Source organism: Lepisosteus oculatus, chromosome 6, assembly GCF_040954835.1.
Source record: "Lepisosteus oculatus isolate fLepOcu1 chromosome 6, fLepOcu1.hap2, whole genome shotgun sequence".
In the NCBI taxonomy this organism is placed as follows: domain Eukaryota; kingdom Metazoa; phylum Chordata; class Actinopteri; order Semionotiformes; family Lepisosteidae; genus Lepisosteus; species Lepisosteus oculatus.
Window position 1 is genome coordinate 15,670,034 of NC_090701.1, and position 20,705 is coordinate 15,690,738.

The following is a 20,705-nucleotide window of genomic DNA, read 5'->3' on the forward strand; positions in this document are numbered from 1 at the left end:
TCTGTAACAGCTGCCATGTGGGACTACTTAGCCCCTACATTTATGAGTGGAAGATTAAATGAATGAGACTTTTGTGAATTTAATATGCAAAAGCATTTTGTTGACTTCCACTTTATGACCTATTTTGAAAATGCTGAGTGAATAAAAAGTACTTAAAAGTATTTACACTTTCCAACAGCCAGGAAAGATCACATGGATGATTCCCACCAGTGCAAAGTACAGTACATATTTCTTTTTCTGCATGGCTTCAGAAAACATGACCTCATTCATAATCTGCAGTGGTATCCCTAAATAAAATTTTGGTCAAAAAAGAGATTCTTCTTTTTTTGGAGGAAGACAACATTAGTAAAAGGACTGACAATAGATACAATAAAACATAACTTTTAAAACGTTATAGTTTTATTTTCCTCAAGTTTACAGTACATAGTTATATTAGGCAGCAGTAGTTAGCATTATTGTCTCGTTTTGCTGGGGCCCTGGGTTCAATTCCAGGTCTGGGGTGCTATCTGCATGTAGTTTGTATGTTTTCCCCGTGTTCATGCCGGGTTCTCCAGTATCCTCCCACTGTCCAAAGCCACATACTGGTGCAGTAGATTAATTTACTTCCAGGAAGACTGACCCTGGTGTGAGTGTGTATGGTTGTATCCGTGTATGCCCTGTCATGGACTGCTGTCCTGACGTGGTGTATCCTGCCTTGTGCCTGTTGCTTGCCATTCCCATGCTCCGGCTCCTGTGACACCGAATTTGATAAAGCATCTAATGCTGGGTAGATGGATGGGTTATTTTCACCTCCTAGGGGGGAAGGAAGTGTAAAGGTATTACTGTGTTTGAAGCTCAGCTGTCTTGTCTATACATTCAAAATGCTTGTCCTACCAAGAACCGGCCAGCCTGACCCATTTAGTACCATACATTCATGAACAAAATAAAGTCCGTCTTGGCAAGGGAAAATGTGAGGGTCAGGGGGGAGTGTGGGGGAGCTGCCTAGGTGCTGCCAGCGGAGCTGGAGTGATGCCTCTTGATGTGCCTGTGAATCAGCTGCTTGTCTGGGGAGGTGTAGGGGCAGAGGTGGCAGGAGAAGGCCTCTCCAGTGTGATGCCTCCGCACATGAAGATCCAGGCTCTTCTTCTGGATGCTGCAAGAGAAACAACGTCAAGCACGTCACGGGTGGCAAACACCAGAGCTCTGGGCCAGGGTCTGGTCAGAAATAACTACATGTCAACATACAGGGGTTGCATTGGTCCTCATCACAACTTTTAATAGGGTTTTGGCCAAATATGAGTCAAATATATAGTTATTTGGCACAGACTGGTTTATACCCACATAAGATAATTACATCTGTGCATAGTCTAGAGCTCTAGATTAGATCATGCATAATCATGACCTCAGATGAATCAACTACAACACCGGTTTTCCATTGTACTGCCTCTAATTCAATCACACACGTGGTATTTTTTACGCTTTTTACATTTTTCATTTAATACCCACTTGGGCATCCAAAAATGTTATTATATGTGCTTTTTTCAGCTTAATGCTTTGAAATGTTTGAGCAAACTGTTCAGGTGACACTACAATATGTAATAAAAAATGCCAACACCAAAACAACGCTGCTCTAAAGACAGCATTGCAAAAGGAATAAAAATCCAGCATCTGCATGGATTGATCAAAATGAAGAATCAATTTGTGAGTGAATCATTTTCAGACAGATGGAAATTATGTAAGGAAAATATCCAATAACTAATTAAAATATTAAATACTCAATTATTTATTAATATAAAAAGATATAATATATGACAGTAGTGAGCTCGATGAATGAAGACGTGGGCTGGAAAGGCACAGTTCTTGAATGGACATAGTTGTCTCACCAGCTGTAGGGGCAATGCTGGCACTGGTGAGGTTTTTCCTGAGTGTGTATCCTGGAGTGTCTCCGCAAGGAGCTGGCATCTATGGAGGCATAGGAACACTGGCTACATTTGAACGGCTTCTCACCTGTTGGAAAGCACAGACAGGACTGAAACAGATCCATACACACACACTGACCTTTTTCCTCCATGTTAAATGTTAATAATCCATCCATCCATTCTTCTACCTGGTTCTTCCAATTGAGGGCTGCTGTGGAGCCGGATCTCAGCAAGCAACAGGTGAATGGCAGGGTACCCCTGGATGGGACGCCAGTCCATCTCATAGCACACACAGGAACAAGCACACACACGCTCACACCAGGGCCAATGTTCCCAGAAACCAAATAAACCACCAGCATGTTTTTCGACTGTGGGAGGAAACTGGAGCACCCAGAGGAAATCCACACAAACACGGGCAGAACATACAACTCTTTAATAAAATGAATACAGGAATTGAACCCTAGGCCCCAGTGCTGCAAGACCGCAATGCTGCCACCGTCCCATCATGCCACCCTAAATGCTAATGATACTGGAAGTAACCTGTGCTACATTATGGTATGAATTCATTGATTTTCTCAAGAACTGAATGAAACCAAACCATTATTCACAGAGTACTTTCTAGAACGATATCCAGCAAGATTTGTTTTAAAAAATCTGCACCTGATTTTTATTCAACACTACTAATTTGAATTTTAAAGGATTTAAAAAAAATGTTCACCTTTTGTTGTGTTTTTTTATGTTAAGCAGATATTAACCACTAGGAGTGGTTCCTGGAATTCTGATCATATTTATCAGCATCATAGTGTAGAAAACAAATCTCCCATCTACTAAATCCTCAAACTGGCCACGTAAAGTGGACTCGGATTAGCCTATATATTATTTCATTTCAGAATCATGGAGTGACAAACAAAAACTAATTTTGCACTATTTTAACAGAAGTGTAGCACATATTGGGAGTACAGATGTGCTCTTTTGCTAAAGGGACCATATAATGGATTCAACTAACTAGAAGGAAAGGACAAAATAATGAAAATATTTTAATTAAAGTAACAGGCAGGAAAAATGATTCGGAGCATTCCTGTCGTTATTCAGCTTTGCAGATGGAACATCTTGATCGAGACTCCGTTCCCTCCAACTAAGATTACTTTCCCTCACAGTGTACATCCAGACTGCTAATGAGGCCTGGGGTAGACAACTTCTGAAAGGTAGGGAATATTGATTATACATTGACTTCTCTGTCTTTTAAAATGACATACACAAATTTCTTCAAAATACATCCTGTGCCTTTAAGACACTATCAGGTCACGGGAGAAGATTTCATTCGCAACCATTAATAAAAAAAACACAGATCAGACATTCTCTTCGGTATGCCATACAGTTCTTTGTAATGTGATGTGTCCCTCTGTGTTGCCATGGACATCAGTCTCTTCTATTCAGTCCAGTGTGAGAAAGATCTTAATCCGACCCCCATCACCCCCCACAAATTCTTCACTTTGTAAAGAGTGATAAATGCTAATCAATTAAAATAAAATGCCTCTAAATAACTCCGCATTCCAATGTTTTTTTTTCAAAAGCATGGAAAAAAGTTAACCTCTGTAAAAAAAAACAAGTAGAAAGGATCTGAACTGCTGTTTATTATCCTTTCTCTTTTTTATTCACTTACTTGGAAGTAACTGAGCTTCAAAAATGCTGTCAATATCTTCTGAAGCCACGACATATTAAATTCACCATTAAAAATGGAGATCCTTAGCCAGCATGTGTCAAGTATACTTCGTAAGTTGAATTGCTCTTTGAAGCTATTTTGGCTTTATTTTTAGTATTTTATGTGTAATTGTATAGTCTCTGTTCACTTCATAGTCATCAACTTTAAAGGGACTTCACATCACGTCACTTTCAATAAATTATTTATTCAATTCAAGTTCACAGTTGCCTGGAGCTCAGGAAGCATTGAGCTCAAGGCGGGAAACACTCTGGATGGGATATCAGTCCATCACAGAGCACTCTGAGACACAGACATGCACACACTCACACCAGGAACAGTTTTTCCAGATGCCAATTTAAATACTAGCATGTCTTTGGAATGTGGGAGTTAACTGGAGCACACTGGGAAAATGTACGCTAACACGGGGAAAACATGCAAACTCCATGTACTGTAGATAGCACCCCATGATTTGAACACAGGGCCATAGCACTGTGAGGCAGGAATTTGTAACACTGCACCATGGTGCCACTCTTTAAATGGACTTTTCAGAAGCTATTTTTAAGGTAACAGTGAGAAATCATGACAAGTATTAATAGTGAAGATACAACAGAGAATCTCACCCAATTTACAAAGTATGAACTGAGGAGTACATCACACTCAACTTCAATACAACAGATAAACGCCTATAGTTTGCTGAGTACTCAATCTGTAGTAACTTAACAGGCTGAGCTGCACAGACCCTACCTGTGTGGATTCTCATGTGTTGAATGAGGGAAGCCTTCAACCTGGTCTTGTACTGACAGTCCTCACATTCAAAGGGCTTCACCCCACTGTGGATTCCCATGTGTCTTCGCAAGGCCAGTTTTGAGGAGAACTTCCTGAGGTCAAGAAAGCAGCTTTAGTGCCACAGTTAGAAAAGCAACAAGGAAGTCCTTCTGATTAGAAAAATCAGAGACACTGTCAAAAGCATGTTTTCCAGGTTCAGTTTTAGTCCTTCTTACTATCTTATTGTCCTTAGGAAGTAAGTGTGTTATTTAGGAGTGGCATTTGAGTTTGATTTTTATTAGCCATCGATGACAAAGTTGACCCTTCACACTCTCCTTACTCTAGCTCAACAGTCAGACCAGTTACCTGTTTCTCATTCACTTTCTGCTAGCCACTCCAAGCTACAACTCTAGGTTTCTTAAATCGCTTGACATTACCCAGTGACTAAGAGTTTTACAGCTCATTTCTCATTCCATGCTATGAATCAATTCAGCCTTTTCATATCTGCGTCAATTCAGTGTTTATTGGAGATCCAAGTCACTACTAATCTGAATATATAACTCCCCAGATAATTAAATAAAGCCATTATCATAAATGACAGGACCACATGGCCAGGGAATTCGCCCAAAGGAAGCAATTTTGTATTTTTATTTTATACTTTACTGTACTTTATAATCCTATGCATCAAATTAAATGAGATAGACTGGGTATAGAATGAGATTTAAAAGTGTCTTTATAATATCTAATTTAAAGATAGACTGAGATAGAACCAAGTATCTACAGCTAGTTTGTATTCTGTGCATCTGTACATTGTGTGATTTCTGCAGTTTTGAATTTGAAGTTCAGATTAAAAGTGTAATAAGATGATCTAATAATGTATTTTCATGACTGCCAGGAAGATTAAAGAATGGAGAGCACTGATGTTATAGGCAATACCAACTGTTAAAGTATTTTTAGATGACTTAAGACAGCTTCTTTTAAAAAAATGAATGCACTACAGTAGGTCTCCCTGCACAAGAACTATGTTGAGATGCCGAAACAGGGAAGACCCTCCTGCCTGGCCTCACTCTATGTGCTACCATATATCAAAATCTATTGCTGTTTTATAACACAGATAAAATCCTAAAGGTTTCTCCTTATTAAACTAATTCTACTAGTGCGATCCTAGTAATCAAACTTATAATTCATTATGTAACTTAAAAAACAATTAAGCATTACCAGTTGTTGATTGCAAAAGAACTGTTAAGTTATTCACTAAAACTTTATAAATGTACTTTTTTAACTACAAGATTTAGTCATGCCTTTTCTACATAATGTAGAAATTGATGATTCCCTTGCCCCTTAAAAAAGGGCAATAGTCAACATACGATCCTTTTTTTGTTGTTGTTCCACTTTTTACCTCTTGTCTATCTGATTGTGATTAACCATTCAAAAACCTTCCCCAGTTAATCATAATGTCACTACAATTCAGGCTGGCTAAGTCAAGCAACATAAAATGCACATGCCTTGGATTCATTCCCAAGAATAGGTCAAAGAAAACTATGGTATATAAACCCAAAAGGATACTGTATGAAGCTTCCACCACCTATTGAGTTCAGGTCTGAGTACTTATGCAATTAACATACAGTAATTTTCTATTTTTTTCTCTTTAGTTTTTGCTGATATTTGCTCTCCCTGGAAGTCTTCAGCTTGAGCATTCGGGTTTTGTTTAAAGTATTAATTTTGAAAACAAATGCACACATCATTCTATAACTTCACAAAATGGGACACCACAGGAAGAGTTAGAATACTTTTCCTAGGCACTGTATACTGTATAGTTCGTAAGGCCAAAGCAAATGGCTGATACGTGGTAAAAGCTCTAAAGTTGTAGTTACAGCCACAAGACCAAGGGCTTGATGTTATTCAGCATTATATCATCACAGTGGTCAATCAGCGCATGTGAAATCAGGATAAGCGGGTTGAATTAACAGGCTGACACAGGCATCCTACAAGACAGGCGTGTGACTCAGTAATATTTCTATCTCATGTTTCATTGTTTGACTAGACTTTGCTCTGTAAACTGACCCAGTACAATGTAACCCCTGACCTTCAGATGAAGTAATGCTGATGACAAAACAGCATGTGGGCAACAGGGTTGATGCTGCTGTGCTGTCCATTTGTTTTTGGGGGGGGGGGGGGACAGGACGACTTGAAAATATATTTAGTTGAGAATAATCATTTAACTGTTTCCCCTGTACTGATATTCACTGCATATAAAATCTATTCAATAACACCCCAACCCTGCTGGTTTAGGACGGATGAAGTTGAAAAATGACTGTGAAATCTTTCAGTGTATTCATTTAAAAGTAACCATGGGCTGTTTAAAGTTTTCTTCTCGATTTTTAACACGTACTGTAAAATTTGACTTGATACAAATACATGAAAATATAGGACTGAAAGAATTGTTCTTAATTTACCATTTTTATATTAATTATAGACATTATTATACTTTATTTTACTAGAAATATACTTTTTAAACATTGTAATGCATTGTAGGAGCTGGATATATACAACATATTGTAGAGGCTTTTGCATGCGTATACTGTGTATTAAAATTATTAGGTATTATTATATTCCAAACTTCGCAAACTCCTAAAGAAACACTACAAATGTATATGTTTACCAAGAAATTGCATTTTGATTTATGCACTTCTTTGACTGACATATGCTGTTGAAAACTCTGATTTGCAACATGACCTGTGCATTACTTCCACACATGACTACTGTTACCATCAACAGTGATAAGCGTGTATTAGATGAAAGATTAGACCATTGTCCATACATGTTACATTCCTTTAACACTCACTACTTGAGAAGAGCTGGTCACCATTAAATCCTTACAACATTGTGGGAGACGCAGAGATACAATACATATTATTCATGACCTGGAATATGTGCACTGTCATTTATTTCTGCCCTGCTCTCCCGAGAATGCGAAACAGCAGTGCTGTACAAAATTTCACAGAAAATGTACAGGCCCTTTACCAACCAGTGATAAGACAGCCGCATCTCACTCAGCAGGTATAAAACTTAGAGAAATGAGCACCACTCATTTATCTCCATAGTTAATGGGCTTGAGTTACAGGTCTTGGCCTGCATACAACACGCCTAAGTCCACACTAGTTCTAATTTGAAGCTCTTGTAGATTATTTACGATGTTAAAAAGGAAATTAAAAATCTAACACACATTAATTATATGAGAGTTCACATGAGGTAAATGTCTACTCTTAAGAGCTCAGCTAGCTCAAAATGAGAAATCACTGCTCACAGGAATAAAAAGGGAATAAAAAAATGCAATTGTTGCCAAAAGAAGACAATGAAACAAACCTTTTGGCTGCACGAAAGATAATCAGTCAAATACACTGTAGCTAGCACTACATTTTCCACAAAAAAACATGTCATGTTAAAGTAACATGCCTGTTGTGTAATTTTCACTCTTCGCTTGGTTTTCAAAAGAGATCAAACTAAGAGAAAAGACTAAGCACTGTACTGCAACAGGACGTTCACCACTACTCATGTAAACCTACTTTTACTGGCTCATGGTTGAAGCTAATATACTTTATTTACAGCTTTGAATATTAAAGACAAACCTTTTGGAACTTTTAAAACAGAAATAAAATAGAAATAGCATTATTAATTTGAAAGAACCATGACCATATGTTTGTCAAAGCAAATGATTGTCTGGAGGCATTAAAAATCTGATGGCAGCTGACAGCTTACAACATTCTACTGAAAATGGTTTGTAAAACTGATGGTATCATTTAGAAGCCTTTTTTTCCTCCTTTGCTCCTTGCATCGGCTGGAAAAAACAATTTGTTTCGGAGGCTAATCCTTAGACGACGATGACTTTCATGTAACAGCACAAAATATGAACATAAGAATCCTGAAATCCTCAGCAGCTGAGGTCCTACCTGTAAAAGAAATAAGAACCTTTAAAGGTTCATATTTATTTTATAGGATTCATTTAATTTTACATTCAGAGGATAATTCATTAATTCATTATCCTCTGAATGAAATTGTAAAAATATAGCTGGGTGAAAAAAAAAAGTTTATTTTCCTTTTAAAAAACTGATTTGTTTTCCAAAATTATTTGGAATAATAAATAGGGTTTAAAATATATACTGTAGCACAAAGATGTGCTTATTTTCATGGCAAAAAAGATACATGAAAAACCATCTCAGTGTAAGATCAAACCTAATATACAATGCAAGTATAACATAGAGCTTTCTGTGCTGATATGGGGGCTGACCTCTTGCAATTGATGCAGCATGTCACTTAAATTGCAGGACTGTCCAAGATCAAGGTGTTATTAGCTATTCTCAAAACGAATGCGACTTTTTACTAGCTTTTTCAGTTAAACATTACAAAAAGCACATAAAATGGATCTCTATATCTGGTTTCCTGAAGTTGGCACTATACTCTGACCCTAACACTGTACTTAGATTTTGTGGGAGGGATATAACAGTTTCAAATACTTATTTTATTTCATTAATGTTTCAGATTTAACCAAATATGATGAGTATATGTCAAAGGCCCTAAAACAACTTTAAATGTATCTAAAGTTCTATATGTTTTTAAAAAGTTTATTTTTTCCAAAGATACATATCGCCTGCTTAACTAGAGAGAGAGTTTTAACAAATATTTTTTGTAAAACTTGCTAGAATAAAGCTAGAAGATCTAGGGTTACCAAAAAATTGTGGAATACTGTGGAGACTACTCATTCTCAAGTATTTCATTACTAAATTGTTTTTACATGCAACCACAAAATAACAAGGTCCTTTTTTTCCTACTTGTTCCTTAAAGGCCATCAATTATTTACAATCTGTGCCTGCCCTCTAGTGGTAAACCTTGCAGAATACAGGTATGACTCCAACAGTTGGCTGTAAGAGCTATATATAGGGTGCCCCTGTCTGTAGCCTTTACTTTCAAAGACCAGTTGCAAACAAAGTCTTGTTCACTTATGTCAGGCCTAGAGTTGCAAAAAGCTCACTCAGGAGAGGCTCCTTAAGCTATAATGAGCAGATAAAGCAAGGGGGGAATTTTTACCTGAAGAACAGGTTCATTTTCAATACAGCTCTTCATGATTGTGAATTTAAGTTAGTTTTGGTAAGTGCTTTACACATTTCATGTACAGGTACTTTAATTGCCAAGATAAAGGAAATACAAACATAAAGTGGTGGTTTGGTGTTTTTGTGATAGTGGTGGAATACTCTGTCTCAGACGCTGCTCCAGAATCTTCCATTAATGTTATACTGGATTGAGATTTGGAGAAGAGATTTGTATCGTATGTAAGCCTTTAGGCCTTTAAGCCTGTACTTGATGAAACTGCCTACTCGTGCATTAGATTGAGATTTGATTCAGAGTTGCTTGTCTGTTGTGTACTGCATCTCGAACCGATGCACATGGGCAAGGAGTATGAGTTGTCATCCATAGCTGCCCTACATGATTATGTCTTCACCTCAGATGTCCAGAAGCCTTGGTCAATGAAGCTCGTGACAAACATGCCCCAACAATCAGTCCTCTCTCAGATCATTGAGATCTCTTCTGCTAGATTTGGTTGCCAAAATAATGGGCAACTGAGCCTGTCCAGCATTTTTATACATGACCCTAAGCATGATGGGATCTTAATTGCTTAAATATCTAAGAAACCACCCCTTGTGGAAACACCTGAGTTCAACATACTTTGCATCCTTCATTTATTCAAGTTTCCTTTATTTTGGCAGTTACCTGTGGGATTAGGTGCTGGTCTTAGGTGGTTTTAATTTTGTTTAGCTAAACAAAGAGAATAGGCTTACCAAGATCTTGGTAATTTACATAAGAAAATAGATCTAATCATATTGTTTTTCACATTTGTGTCTTAATGTTAGTCTAGAATATTTGCAGCAATAAAATATCATACAGCAAAACCTTACTCAAAGAAATTAGCCCATGTGCATCCATTGGGGGAAATTATTTAGCTGTAACTGTCAGAAGATGTTTTTTCTGCTTTGTGTGGAAACAATTTCACAGATTCGAGTGACTTTTTTTTTCATTTTGGAAAAGGGAATTCTTTCTAACATTACTATCGACTCACTCTATTATGACACTAACAATGAGAAAATAAGTTCGAAATATTCTTCAATATTAGCGATTGTTTCGCTATCACATTTCCTGGCAATTGACATCAACTGTATTTTTTACGGGAACATTTATGTGGGAAAGTAAAACACATTCACCGGAAAAAAAATATATTACGAACACCAAGCAAATAACAATTTTGAACTCCACAACCACTAACGTTTTAAAATACTGGGAGCCCCAAACTATTCTAGACTTTTAGCAGGATTTATTTTTCATTGAGAATGTGATGTGGGTCAAAGTCTTCAAGCCAACCAAGCACTGACTGAAACTGGGAGACTGACTTTTTTTTTAGTATAGTTTTAAATCATACCATATTAACGGTATGGTATCAATCCTGTATTTTTTGTAATATGTTTTGTATTTTATTTGAGGATTTCTCCATCTTTTCTGTCGTATTTTTGGATGCTGAAGTAACTACTGGATCTACTTAATTTAATTTAACTTAATTTTGCTCCACTCGGTGAATCACGCTTCGGCTCCAATGGAAAATGAGAAGAAACAAGGTACCTGTCACACAGAGAGCAGCAGAACTCTTTCCTCATTCTTTTTTTCTCTCTGGCTGTCTCCTGGTGTGTCTTAGATACATTCTTTCTGCTGTTTTGGGCCTGCAACCTTTTCGTCGTCCTCCTTTTTTTCTTTTTCTGAGGGATTTCACTGCAGTTCTGTTCTGTGTCCGACCAGTTCCGGAACAGCCCGCCGCACAGGTGGCGCAGAATACGAGGGGAGCTCCCATGTGTCATCAAGTGTGCCTTAAGATTACATCTGTTGGATGCAAAAGTGGATAGCTTGTGATAATGCTTTTGAGACAGCTAATGTCTGGGAAAGTGTAGCAAAACCACTGCATTAATTAAAAGATCATATTCTGCAGCAATACCACATTTAAATAGTATTTCAACAAGTATTTAAACAGTAATATTTCATTTTCTTGTTATGCATTCTGGACCTACCGTATGCTATCTGTATTTTTAAGGACAAAGAATATCACTTATGTATAGCTCCGCAGTGAGGCCATGGTTTTCAGCTCTCGCCATTGACAATGTTACTGACTGACTCATCCTGTCTCTCTATATATACTGTATGTGCGCTGTCACTGACAGTTTCAGGCCAGCAGAAGAATACAAATTCAGCCTATGAAAAATAGCACATTTAGCTTTTTTCAGAGTAGAAGTAGACAGCTGAGTCTTGAAGCAGGTCTGGGATGCTGCTGCAGTACTGTTAGACAGTAGCTTTTTATCAGAAGGCAAGAGGAAAGCAGATAAATACATTTTAATAATTTCCTCCTATATTACATGTAGCATATTACATGTAGCAGTAATATGGTGGCCTTTCCTTGGAGCTGCAACCTCACAGCTGGGGTGCCTTCAGAGTGAGTTGTTGGTGCACCAGATTCCTCCCACAGTCTAAAAACATGCTGTCTAGGTTAGCTGACATCTTTAAATTATGCCCCAGGTGTGTGCTCCCTGCGATGAAATGCAGTTTAGGCTGTATCCTGCCTTGTGCCCACCGTCTGCAAAGCTTACCAAAGCTTCACATTGGACTAAGCTGTCATTGATAAAGGATGGATGGAACTCCTATATTTGAAATGTAAGTAATAAAGTCGCTGATAGCTCAAAATGTGAAGTCAACATAACTTCTATAAAACACAAACCAGGACACTGAGAGGCAATTACAGCTATTTAATTATTTCTAGGTGTAAATATTGTTTCAGGAGCCAGCGTTGGAAAGCCACCATTTCTTGGATTATGACTGAATGTCTCTAACATAGAGTCTCCCATAAAAGGGTACTACTTTGAGGTGGAAGCTTAAAACCCACTGCACTCTTCTGCAATTCAGACACTGTACATGTCCTTGCTGTTCCTTGTGTATGATGCCACACATAACCACTACTTAGAGAAACACCTGCGCATGCCAAGAAGTCACAGGAACCTGGTTAATAATATGTCTAACTTGTGAAACATCTGTAGCAACCGAATAATACATCAGACATACAACATACAATATCAGAACGTTATTAGACAACATTATATTTGAGACCTTATTCGTTAATTAAAATGAATGTTGAAAACATTCAAACTAGAGCATTCTGCAGCAAAACATATCTAATTATCCTTTAAGTTAACACCAGAGAATCTGAATGACCTACCTTCTGCTGAATGTCCTGTTACATTCAGTGCACACATGTATCTCGTCAGTGGGTTTGTGCTGGTCACACAGATGTTTGTAGACTTCGTCCCAAGATTTATCTACAGAATTAATATTAAAAAATTGGATTGGGTAATAATTAGCATGTTTTTAATTATTGGATATCTGATATAAGATATCTTCTGGTACTGAGAACATGAGAACATTTCAGTGCTCAAGGGCATGAGTTATGAGGACAGATGAGTAGTTTGTTCCAGTGTTCAGAACACATTTGTTCCATACTTTCTCTTACCACATTTGGCTTAATATCCTCAAAATACATTTTAAGTGAAAGCATACCAGATCGTTTTTGATTTTCAGACGTGTTGTCTCTGAACAGACACCTTCATACTGATGTACAGCTATTGCATTCAGCAAATAAAGAGCAGATTCCGCACAGCAGCAAAGAACTTTCACACCCTTCCTGGTCATCTGGATATAATAAATTAAAAGACTTGACTTGACTTTAAATTAAATCATAACTTTAAAATAAGTGTAATGTATCAAGCAGGACAAGCAGGAATGGAAGGTTTTAAAGATTCTGAAGACACTTCAGAAGTTACTCTCCCCTGGATGAACTGGTTTACTGCTAAAGAGCATTTTTGAATCTTAAACTGTAATACATAGGCCTGAAAGTAAAACTCCATAATGCTTTTAATCCAAGGTAAAATCATAATCCTTATACATATTTGAATAGTTATTTTAATGAATCTAAGGAAAATTCATAATGATAATAGTTTGACTGTCTGGCTGTTATCATTGTAACACTTGGATATTTATTTACACTGACGTTTTTTTATTTATCTGTCTATACATGCATAACCTTGAATTTATACAGATCCCTATGAGGCATAACTTTTTGGATTACCCTACATAATGAAGCATCCTGCAAGATTCCATTTTTATTCTTCACAGCACTATTCAGTATGCATAGTAACATATTGGTCACTTTTTAATTTAAGGGTTACTACATTGCACTACATAAATGGATTATAGGCCATCTGGTAATCCATTTAGAAAATATTAGAGATTCAAAAAGCTACCTTTTGCATATATTCCTAGAAATAGGGTTAGGGATGTGATTCAGGTTATAACCAGTTGTTTCTTACCAACATAAAATGAATCTACAGAAAAGGAAAGATTAGAAAGGATGTAGCTTAGAAAGGTTCTGCAGTGATTATCATCATGTTTATATCACTCTATTAAAGTATTCGATTTACAGAACTCTTAGAAATGACATTTGCAATCTGTAATCTAAAGCCTTAGTAATATAATGATTTTCAAACATGATGGACTCTACCAGCTAAAAAGGAGATGGAAGACTTTCTTTGACAGGTCATATGAACCTTGCAGTGGAAAAGCTTCTCCTCACAAAACTGAAGTGTACTTTGTTGAATTCATTACAGATACACTTACACGAATCTTTGTGTCTGACGACAACATACAGTACAAAATGCATGTAACCAGATAGCAGGAATGGTTACTGTTACATTTTGTTTTGACAACAGCTAAACAGTATGTAAACTGGTAGCAACATCAACCTCTGAAAGATGTGAAAACTTCCCTGCAGCTCTTTACTTTCAGTCCAGATGGGGTTTTTTTGTGATGTTTGCAACTGCCACCAAATCAATGCTTCCCAATTCTGTAATCAAGAACTCTGTGCTAGTTTTATTCTAGCCAGGATCTCAATTATTTAATTGAACACCTAGCTGAAGTAATATTTAGTTAATTAACCCATTTTAATTGCAGATGTCTAATTCCTTATGTCTGTTCAACTGTTGAAAACAAATTCAATTGTCTTAATTCAGAAGGTTTTTAACTCAAATTAAGATTTCTGCCAAACAAGCAAGATCATAATGAGAATGAATTCCAGAAGGCTTTTGAGACCTTCCTACAGGATTTGTTGTATTTTTTTAATAACAATGGGTGACAAAATTAACCTAGACCAGACAAAACTTCAGCCTATTGACAATAGTATTGTGTGCCACATTATTATATGATTGTAACTGGAGATTCTCCAAGCAGTGCTTTGAATGTTGTTTACTGGGATAAGATTGGCTTTAGTCAGCCAGGATTCCCTCATCTTTCTAACCTACAGCTTCTCCTGTGACTTCCTTGGCACCTGCAGACTTGCAGTGATGTCAGTGAGACATGGGCTTTTCCTCCAATCAGTGCTAACTCTCCAGCCAGGTACTATGAAGCTTGTAATGGGTCTTAAAGAAAAAAGGCTCTGTTGGCTAGCATGGCAAAGGAGTCTATATATGCGTCTCATTTTCTCCTGACTGGGTACAGGAACTGCTGTCAGAAAGTCAAGCCTTAAAACAACTAGTAGTTCTAATTACAATTTCAACCAATCTCATCCATAACCCACTCCCAAAATGAGAGATCAAATTTTTTAGAGGTTCACTGGACATGGAACTGATGAGCTTTAAGCCTTTTAATTGGTAGATGACGACTTTTTTTTATTTCATTTGCACTTTAGTGCTGGCTAAATGTGTAAAATGGCTCTTTCAGAGTTGCAGGCAATGACCGGCTGATGAGTGAGATTTGAGGGCACTACCTGTGAAGCTGCAGTGTAGACATTTAAAAGTGTCCTGGAAGTGGCAGGCAGCGTGCTGCTCCCTCTCTTGCTCTGAAGGGCACAGCGCCGGACAGAGAGCACACTGAGTCGGCGTCTGGGCTTTGCTGTGCCTGCTCTGGTGGGAGTCCCTTGACTTTGCCTTCCTGAATGTTTTCTGACAGACTCCACACCGGTGGGACCTCTGTTCCTTCCCATGCCCCTGCAGGTGCTTCTCCATAGACGACCACTCCAACACAAACAAGTCACACTTCAGACACCTGAAGCCCTGCTCCCCATCATGGCATTTAAGGTGCACCTCAAGAAGGTGTTTGGAGGCAAAGTCCAGATTGCAGAGGGAACACAAAAAGGTCTTCTTCTCAGTGTCCTGGCTGTCTTGGCCCTTCAGTGAACCTGGGAGCGATGAGGAAACTTCCTCCTTTTTGGCAGGGCCGTCGGGAGGCTCCTGTGCTTGTTGCAGGGCCTTACTTGGCTCAGAGATCAAGGGGTGGGTTTTCATGCTTGAGATCCTGCAGAGGCCCAGAGACATGAGGTGAGCTGACTGAGCCATCTCTTCATCCTGGTCCTCGCAAGTGGACCCAACTGTGGAGTCCATTGGACAGGACAGGGGGCCAGACTCTATGGAAGTTTGATCCTCCAGGCGGAATTGACCGGACTCCTCCCCTTCCTCAAAGAGAGTGCTCACCTGCATATGGGTTTAAGAGGCACATTTCTTTACAAGTTACAACCACAAAAGGAATGAAGTGCATGTAAACTAAAGATCAAAAAACAACTCTTGACAGCGAAGGGAATCCTCTAAATCATCAGAGGCTGGTGAAGTGTATGCCTTGGGCATAACCAGGCATCAGAAACTCAGGAAGTATTCCTAAAGTGCTTGTACTGGGTAGAAATTCTGGGGCCACACCTTAAAAAATGTCAATTCTTTAAAAAAAACAATAAAACTTACTCTATAAGATGCAGTATGAGGTCACCCACTGTAAAATCTACTCATGAAACACCTATACTGCTAATAGTGGTAGGAACAATGCAGTTTTTGGCATTCTGTCTATAATATATAGCGATGAGTTTCCTCCCATTCACCCTGAATAATGAAAGCAAAATTTATATTGGCTGCAATGTTATGATTCATTCTTCTGTCAAACTTCAGCTAGAACTTTTTTGAGTTTGAGTAATGTTTTATATCCTTATGCGTTTCTTCGTCATTTCAGTAATTAAGGCTGAAATTGGCAGCGCACTAAGCGTCACTTCTAAGATAAAAAATAAATCACTCTCTCCTACTTTAATTGCTTTCCTGAGGGTACTCTATGACCTTGGAGATTGGTGATACACTGTGCTTGTGGCAGAAAGGCTTTTCCATAGCCAAAATGAAGACAAAAAAATATAGTTCTACATTTTTGCTTCGGTATTGACCACTGAGTCAAAGCTAAGATTAGATTGGCTAAACTACAGACAGAAAAGCTGAAATCTAATTAAAATGAAAAGTAGTTTGATTAATTTCAGAATTTGTGAGCAAATGCCTTCAATACCTAGACAAGCCAGATCTAGGTATTGAATACTTCATACTTGTCCAACTAATTTGAATAAACCTGGACAGACAAACTTCTGCTACAGCGGTATAACAAGATCTTGTAGGTCATCTAGGCAGAAGATGAACAAACTGCTAGACACCAGGTGTGTATTATTGCTATGGGTGAATATTCTACCCAGACTTTGGACTCACCTCACAGTTGTGTGCCACATGGAGGCCATCACTGTTGGTACTGAGACCCATGTCACATGACTGAGGGCTAACATTGTGCAACATCCCATACATGGGCAGCAGGAAGGACATCCGCTCCAGGCTCACATCCATGTTGTCTTCACTCTCCTTGCTATCAGACTGCAGTTCATCCTCCACACAGTAGGGGGAGCCCCGACCCATCTCCTCCTCTTCCACCGGCCGATCCCCTTCGTCTTTCTCGAGGCAGTTTATTGGGAGGCATGTCCTGCCCAGCTCGTGGCGCTCGATCACATGGGAACTGATCTTGCTCTTCAGGCTGCTGGTGAACTGGCAGACTCGACACCGGTAGACCTCCACGAGGAACATCTCCACCAGACTGGAAACCTGCCCTTCCACCCCCTCTACCGTGCTGGAGTACAACCTGGAAGTGGTGGTCTCCTCAGGAATGCACAGGGCCACTGGCTGAATATCCTGGTATGCATACTTCAGCTGGCTCATCCTCAGTCAGCAACAGGGAAGGACAACTGCATGCGTGCACAAAAAAAGGCATTCAAATATATTTCCTTCAAGGACACTGGAATACTCTCTCCCCACAGAAAATCTTGACTCCATTACATAGGTCTTCTCATTTGCCTTAATATTCCTTTTTGCTTTCATAACATTGAATTGACAAATTAATGCTCTTTAATCTTAACTGCCTATTGTGTGAGCTACCTAGTGAGCTGAGTGTCCGTGAGACACGACCTCAACAGCTTCTGCTATTGTCAAGGCATACTTTTATACATCATTTGCAACGGCACCACTGAAGAAATTGTCTCAAGGTATGAAAAATAAATGAGAAAACCAAAATGGTTTCGGAAGGAGATTTATTCAAAGATACCACTTTACTGAGATAAGATAAGATCACTTTATTGGCCATATACAATTTCTTGTATTAGGAAATTGTCTTTTCACAGACCCCAACTTGCTCTCCATGAGACACACAGACAGGGAGAGAAGCTTGGGGTCAGAGCGCAGGGTCAGCCATTTATAACCCCTGGAGCAGTTGGGGTTAAGGGCCTTGTTCAGGGGCCCAACGGAGTAGGATTCCTCTGTCGGCCGCAGGATACGAACCGGCAACCTTCCAGCCACAGGCGCAGATCCTTAGCCACAGAGCCACCGCACCGCCCCGACTGAGCAGGTCTATTGTGTTTATAGTTCTGCTTCTCCAATTTCATTTCTCCTGTCCTTGGCCTCCCCATCAAACTTTGTACAGATTAAATCAAAACTCACCTCTTGAGGCAAGTGAAGAGGACCAGTTAAGTGACCACACCTATGGAACTCTATCAGTACATGAGCAGCACATTACAGACACCGAAAAACTGGAATGGTAATGCGTCATTTCAGTGTGCAAATAGAAAAATCATAATCATATTTTCTTTAACTTGTTCAGATATTTTTAAATCACAGGGTGGCCAGCAGCCATATCATCCTGCAACTCACAACTGGCAACCCACTGAAGCTAAGCGGGTGTGAGCCTGGTCAGTACCTGGGAAAGACCTCCTGGGAAAAACTATGGTTGCTGCTGGAAGAGGTGTTAGTGAGGCCAGCAGGTGGCGCTCACCCTGCGGTCCATGTGGGTCCTAATGCCCCAGGATAGTGATAGGGACACTATACTGTAAACAGGCGCCGTCCTTCGGATGAGACGTAAAACCGAGGTCCTGACTCTCTGTGGTCATTAAAAATCCCAGGGCGTTTCTCGAAAAGAGTAGGGGTGTAACCCCGGTATCCTGGCCAAATTTCCCATTGGCCCTTACCAATCATGGCCTCTTAATAATCCTCCTCTGTGAATTGGGTACATTACTCTGCTCTCCTCCCCACTAATAGCTGATGTGTGGTGAGCGTTCTGGCGCACAATGGCTGCCGTCGCATCATCCAGGTGGATGCTGCACATTGGTGGTGGTGGAGGGGTGCCCCCATTACCTGTAAAGCGCTTTGAGTGGAGTGTCCAGAAAAGCGCTATATAAGTATAAGCAATTATTATTATTATTATTATTATTATTAAATATCTCTGATAGCAACATGAAATATGACCACAGGCCAAGTACCACTTTTTCCAATTCATCAATTAAAAAAAATATCTAAGTAATCATCTAAACTGCACTACCACCATAATTAAGTGGACATTATTATGCTAAAGTGTTTTTTTTTCTAAAACTATACTGAAACAAAGGAGAAAACATCCACCGAATACTATGCCTGGGATGGACCAAGATGCACTTGCAAAGCAAAATTGACAGACTGATTACACCGATTTTGAGGGGCCATTTAACTGTATCAAAAGAAAATAACAGTGTCCCACCCCGTTTTACTATTTTTCGTATAAACATAAGGGATTTTTCATTATGACATGCTAAACGATTTGAAGTATTATAGAATGTTATATGTAACAGCATTAAAAGACAGTAATCTCATTTCCTTAAATGATAGCTGTTCTAGGTAACCTGGGCTCGATAATATAAAATAATATAGGTTTTAAGACTTTCTTAAAACTTCACTTCAAAAATATCACATGGATCAAATTCCTAATATCTATTATGAATGCTACTTTTTCTTCCCCATGCAAAGAGATACTTTAGATCGTTCTTTCGTCGCCGTGCAGGTGACAAGATACAGTAATTGAAAGGATGTGCATACAGTACTCAAAACATATTTTCACTAACCGTAAATTCTTTATTCAACACACGAAGTACACCTTTTTAACATAAATGATAATGTGCTGCAAAGCATTTTGTGTACAAGAACTGTGTGTAAACTGATCCGCAGTGTCTTGGAAGCACATATATCTGCGTGTGTTCACGGAGTACTATTCTAGCTGTAATGGCAGTACGAAATCTAAAACTTTTTAAACATAATACACTAATTTAGTTGCGATCACGTGGCATTCTCACCCTATGGCATAACTAAATCTGAGATATTATTTCATCGTTTGTTTTTTCCACTTATATTTCCTTACCTTATGTTCAGACTCCAAAATCACTAGTGCTCCACAGCCATGCTTGTTTCAATAATCTTATTTACTTTTATTTTATATCTTCCAGAGATATAAAGGGAGACCTACACTCCCACTTCCACACCAATTTAAGTCCATATTACTATTATTATTCTTGATTACTTCCAGGAAGTACCGTAGTTTTTATGCGGGCTCCTGGTTCAACCTCAGGGCTCATTTAAAAATGTTCATAACTAGAACGGCACGTAGAGGAATTGACGACGATGAGTATTGTGATTGTTTTGGAAATGTTAGAAAATGTGTGGTTTAGGTGTTTTATGGTGTGTCTCAGTGAGAACAATTAATTCATTATGCCGTTGTTTTCTGAATACTTCAGGTTTATATAAACCCATCTTATGTTTACGTTGTGGTTAAGTTAAACCACAAATATCCACGTGTATTCTAAATATTTTTTACAATTCTTTTAACCAGTTGAGTAAATTGAGAACATGTTCGTACTTACAGTGACGAAAACTACATTATTATATGTATGTATTATTACAGTACTAATAATGTTACATTATTGCTAATATATCTTTAACGCAACTCGATCTTAGACTATAGAGCTAGGGACCCCTCCTGTCCTCTTAAGACTCTACACTGGGTCACGAAAAGGCAACTTTTCAGCTGAAGTCCAGCTGCGGTTTGTATAAGTTTGGAGTCCCGTTTCC

The 20,705-nt window shown here is 38.6% G+C and overlaps 1 protein-coding gene across 1 annotated transcript; it reads right to left on the reverse strand.

The window, feature by feature from the left end:
* Positions 1 to 377: 377 nt before the first annotated feature.
* Positions 378 to 20,357, reverse strand: LOC102695403 (oocyte zinc finger protein XlCOF6). Its single transcript, XM_069191012.1, has 8 exons — positions 19,999 to 20,357; positions 17,004 to 17,527; positions 15,266 to 15,968; positions 12,668 to 12,767; positions 11,032 to 11,286; positions 4,345 to 4,478; positions 1,863 to 1,986; positions 378 to 1,132 (listed from the first exon to the last, which is right to left on the reverse strand). Exons 2-8 carry the CDS (start codon positions 17,499 to 17,501, stop codon positions 982 to 984), a joined length of 1,965 nt encoding a protein of 654 aa, XP_069047113.1. The 5' UTR covers positions 17,502 to 17,527; positions 19,999 to 20,357; the 3' UTR covers positions 378 to 981.
* Between the last annotated feature and the right edge of the window lie 348 nt (positions 20,358 to 20,705).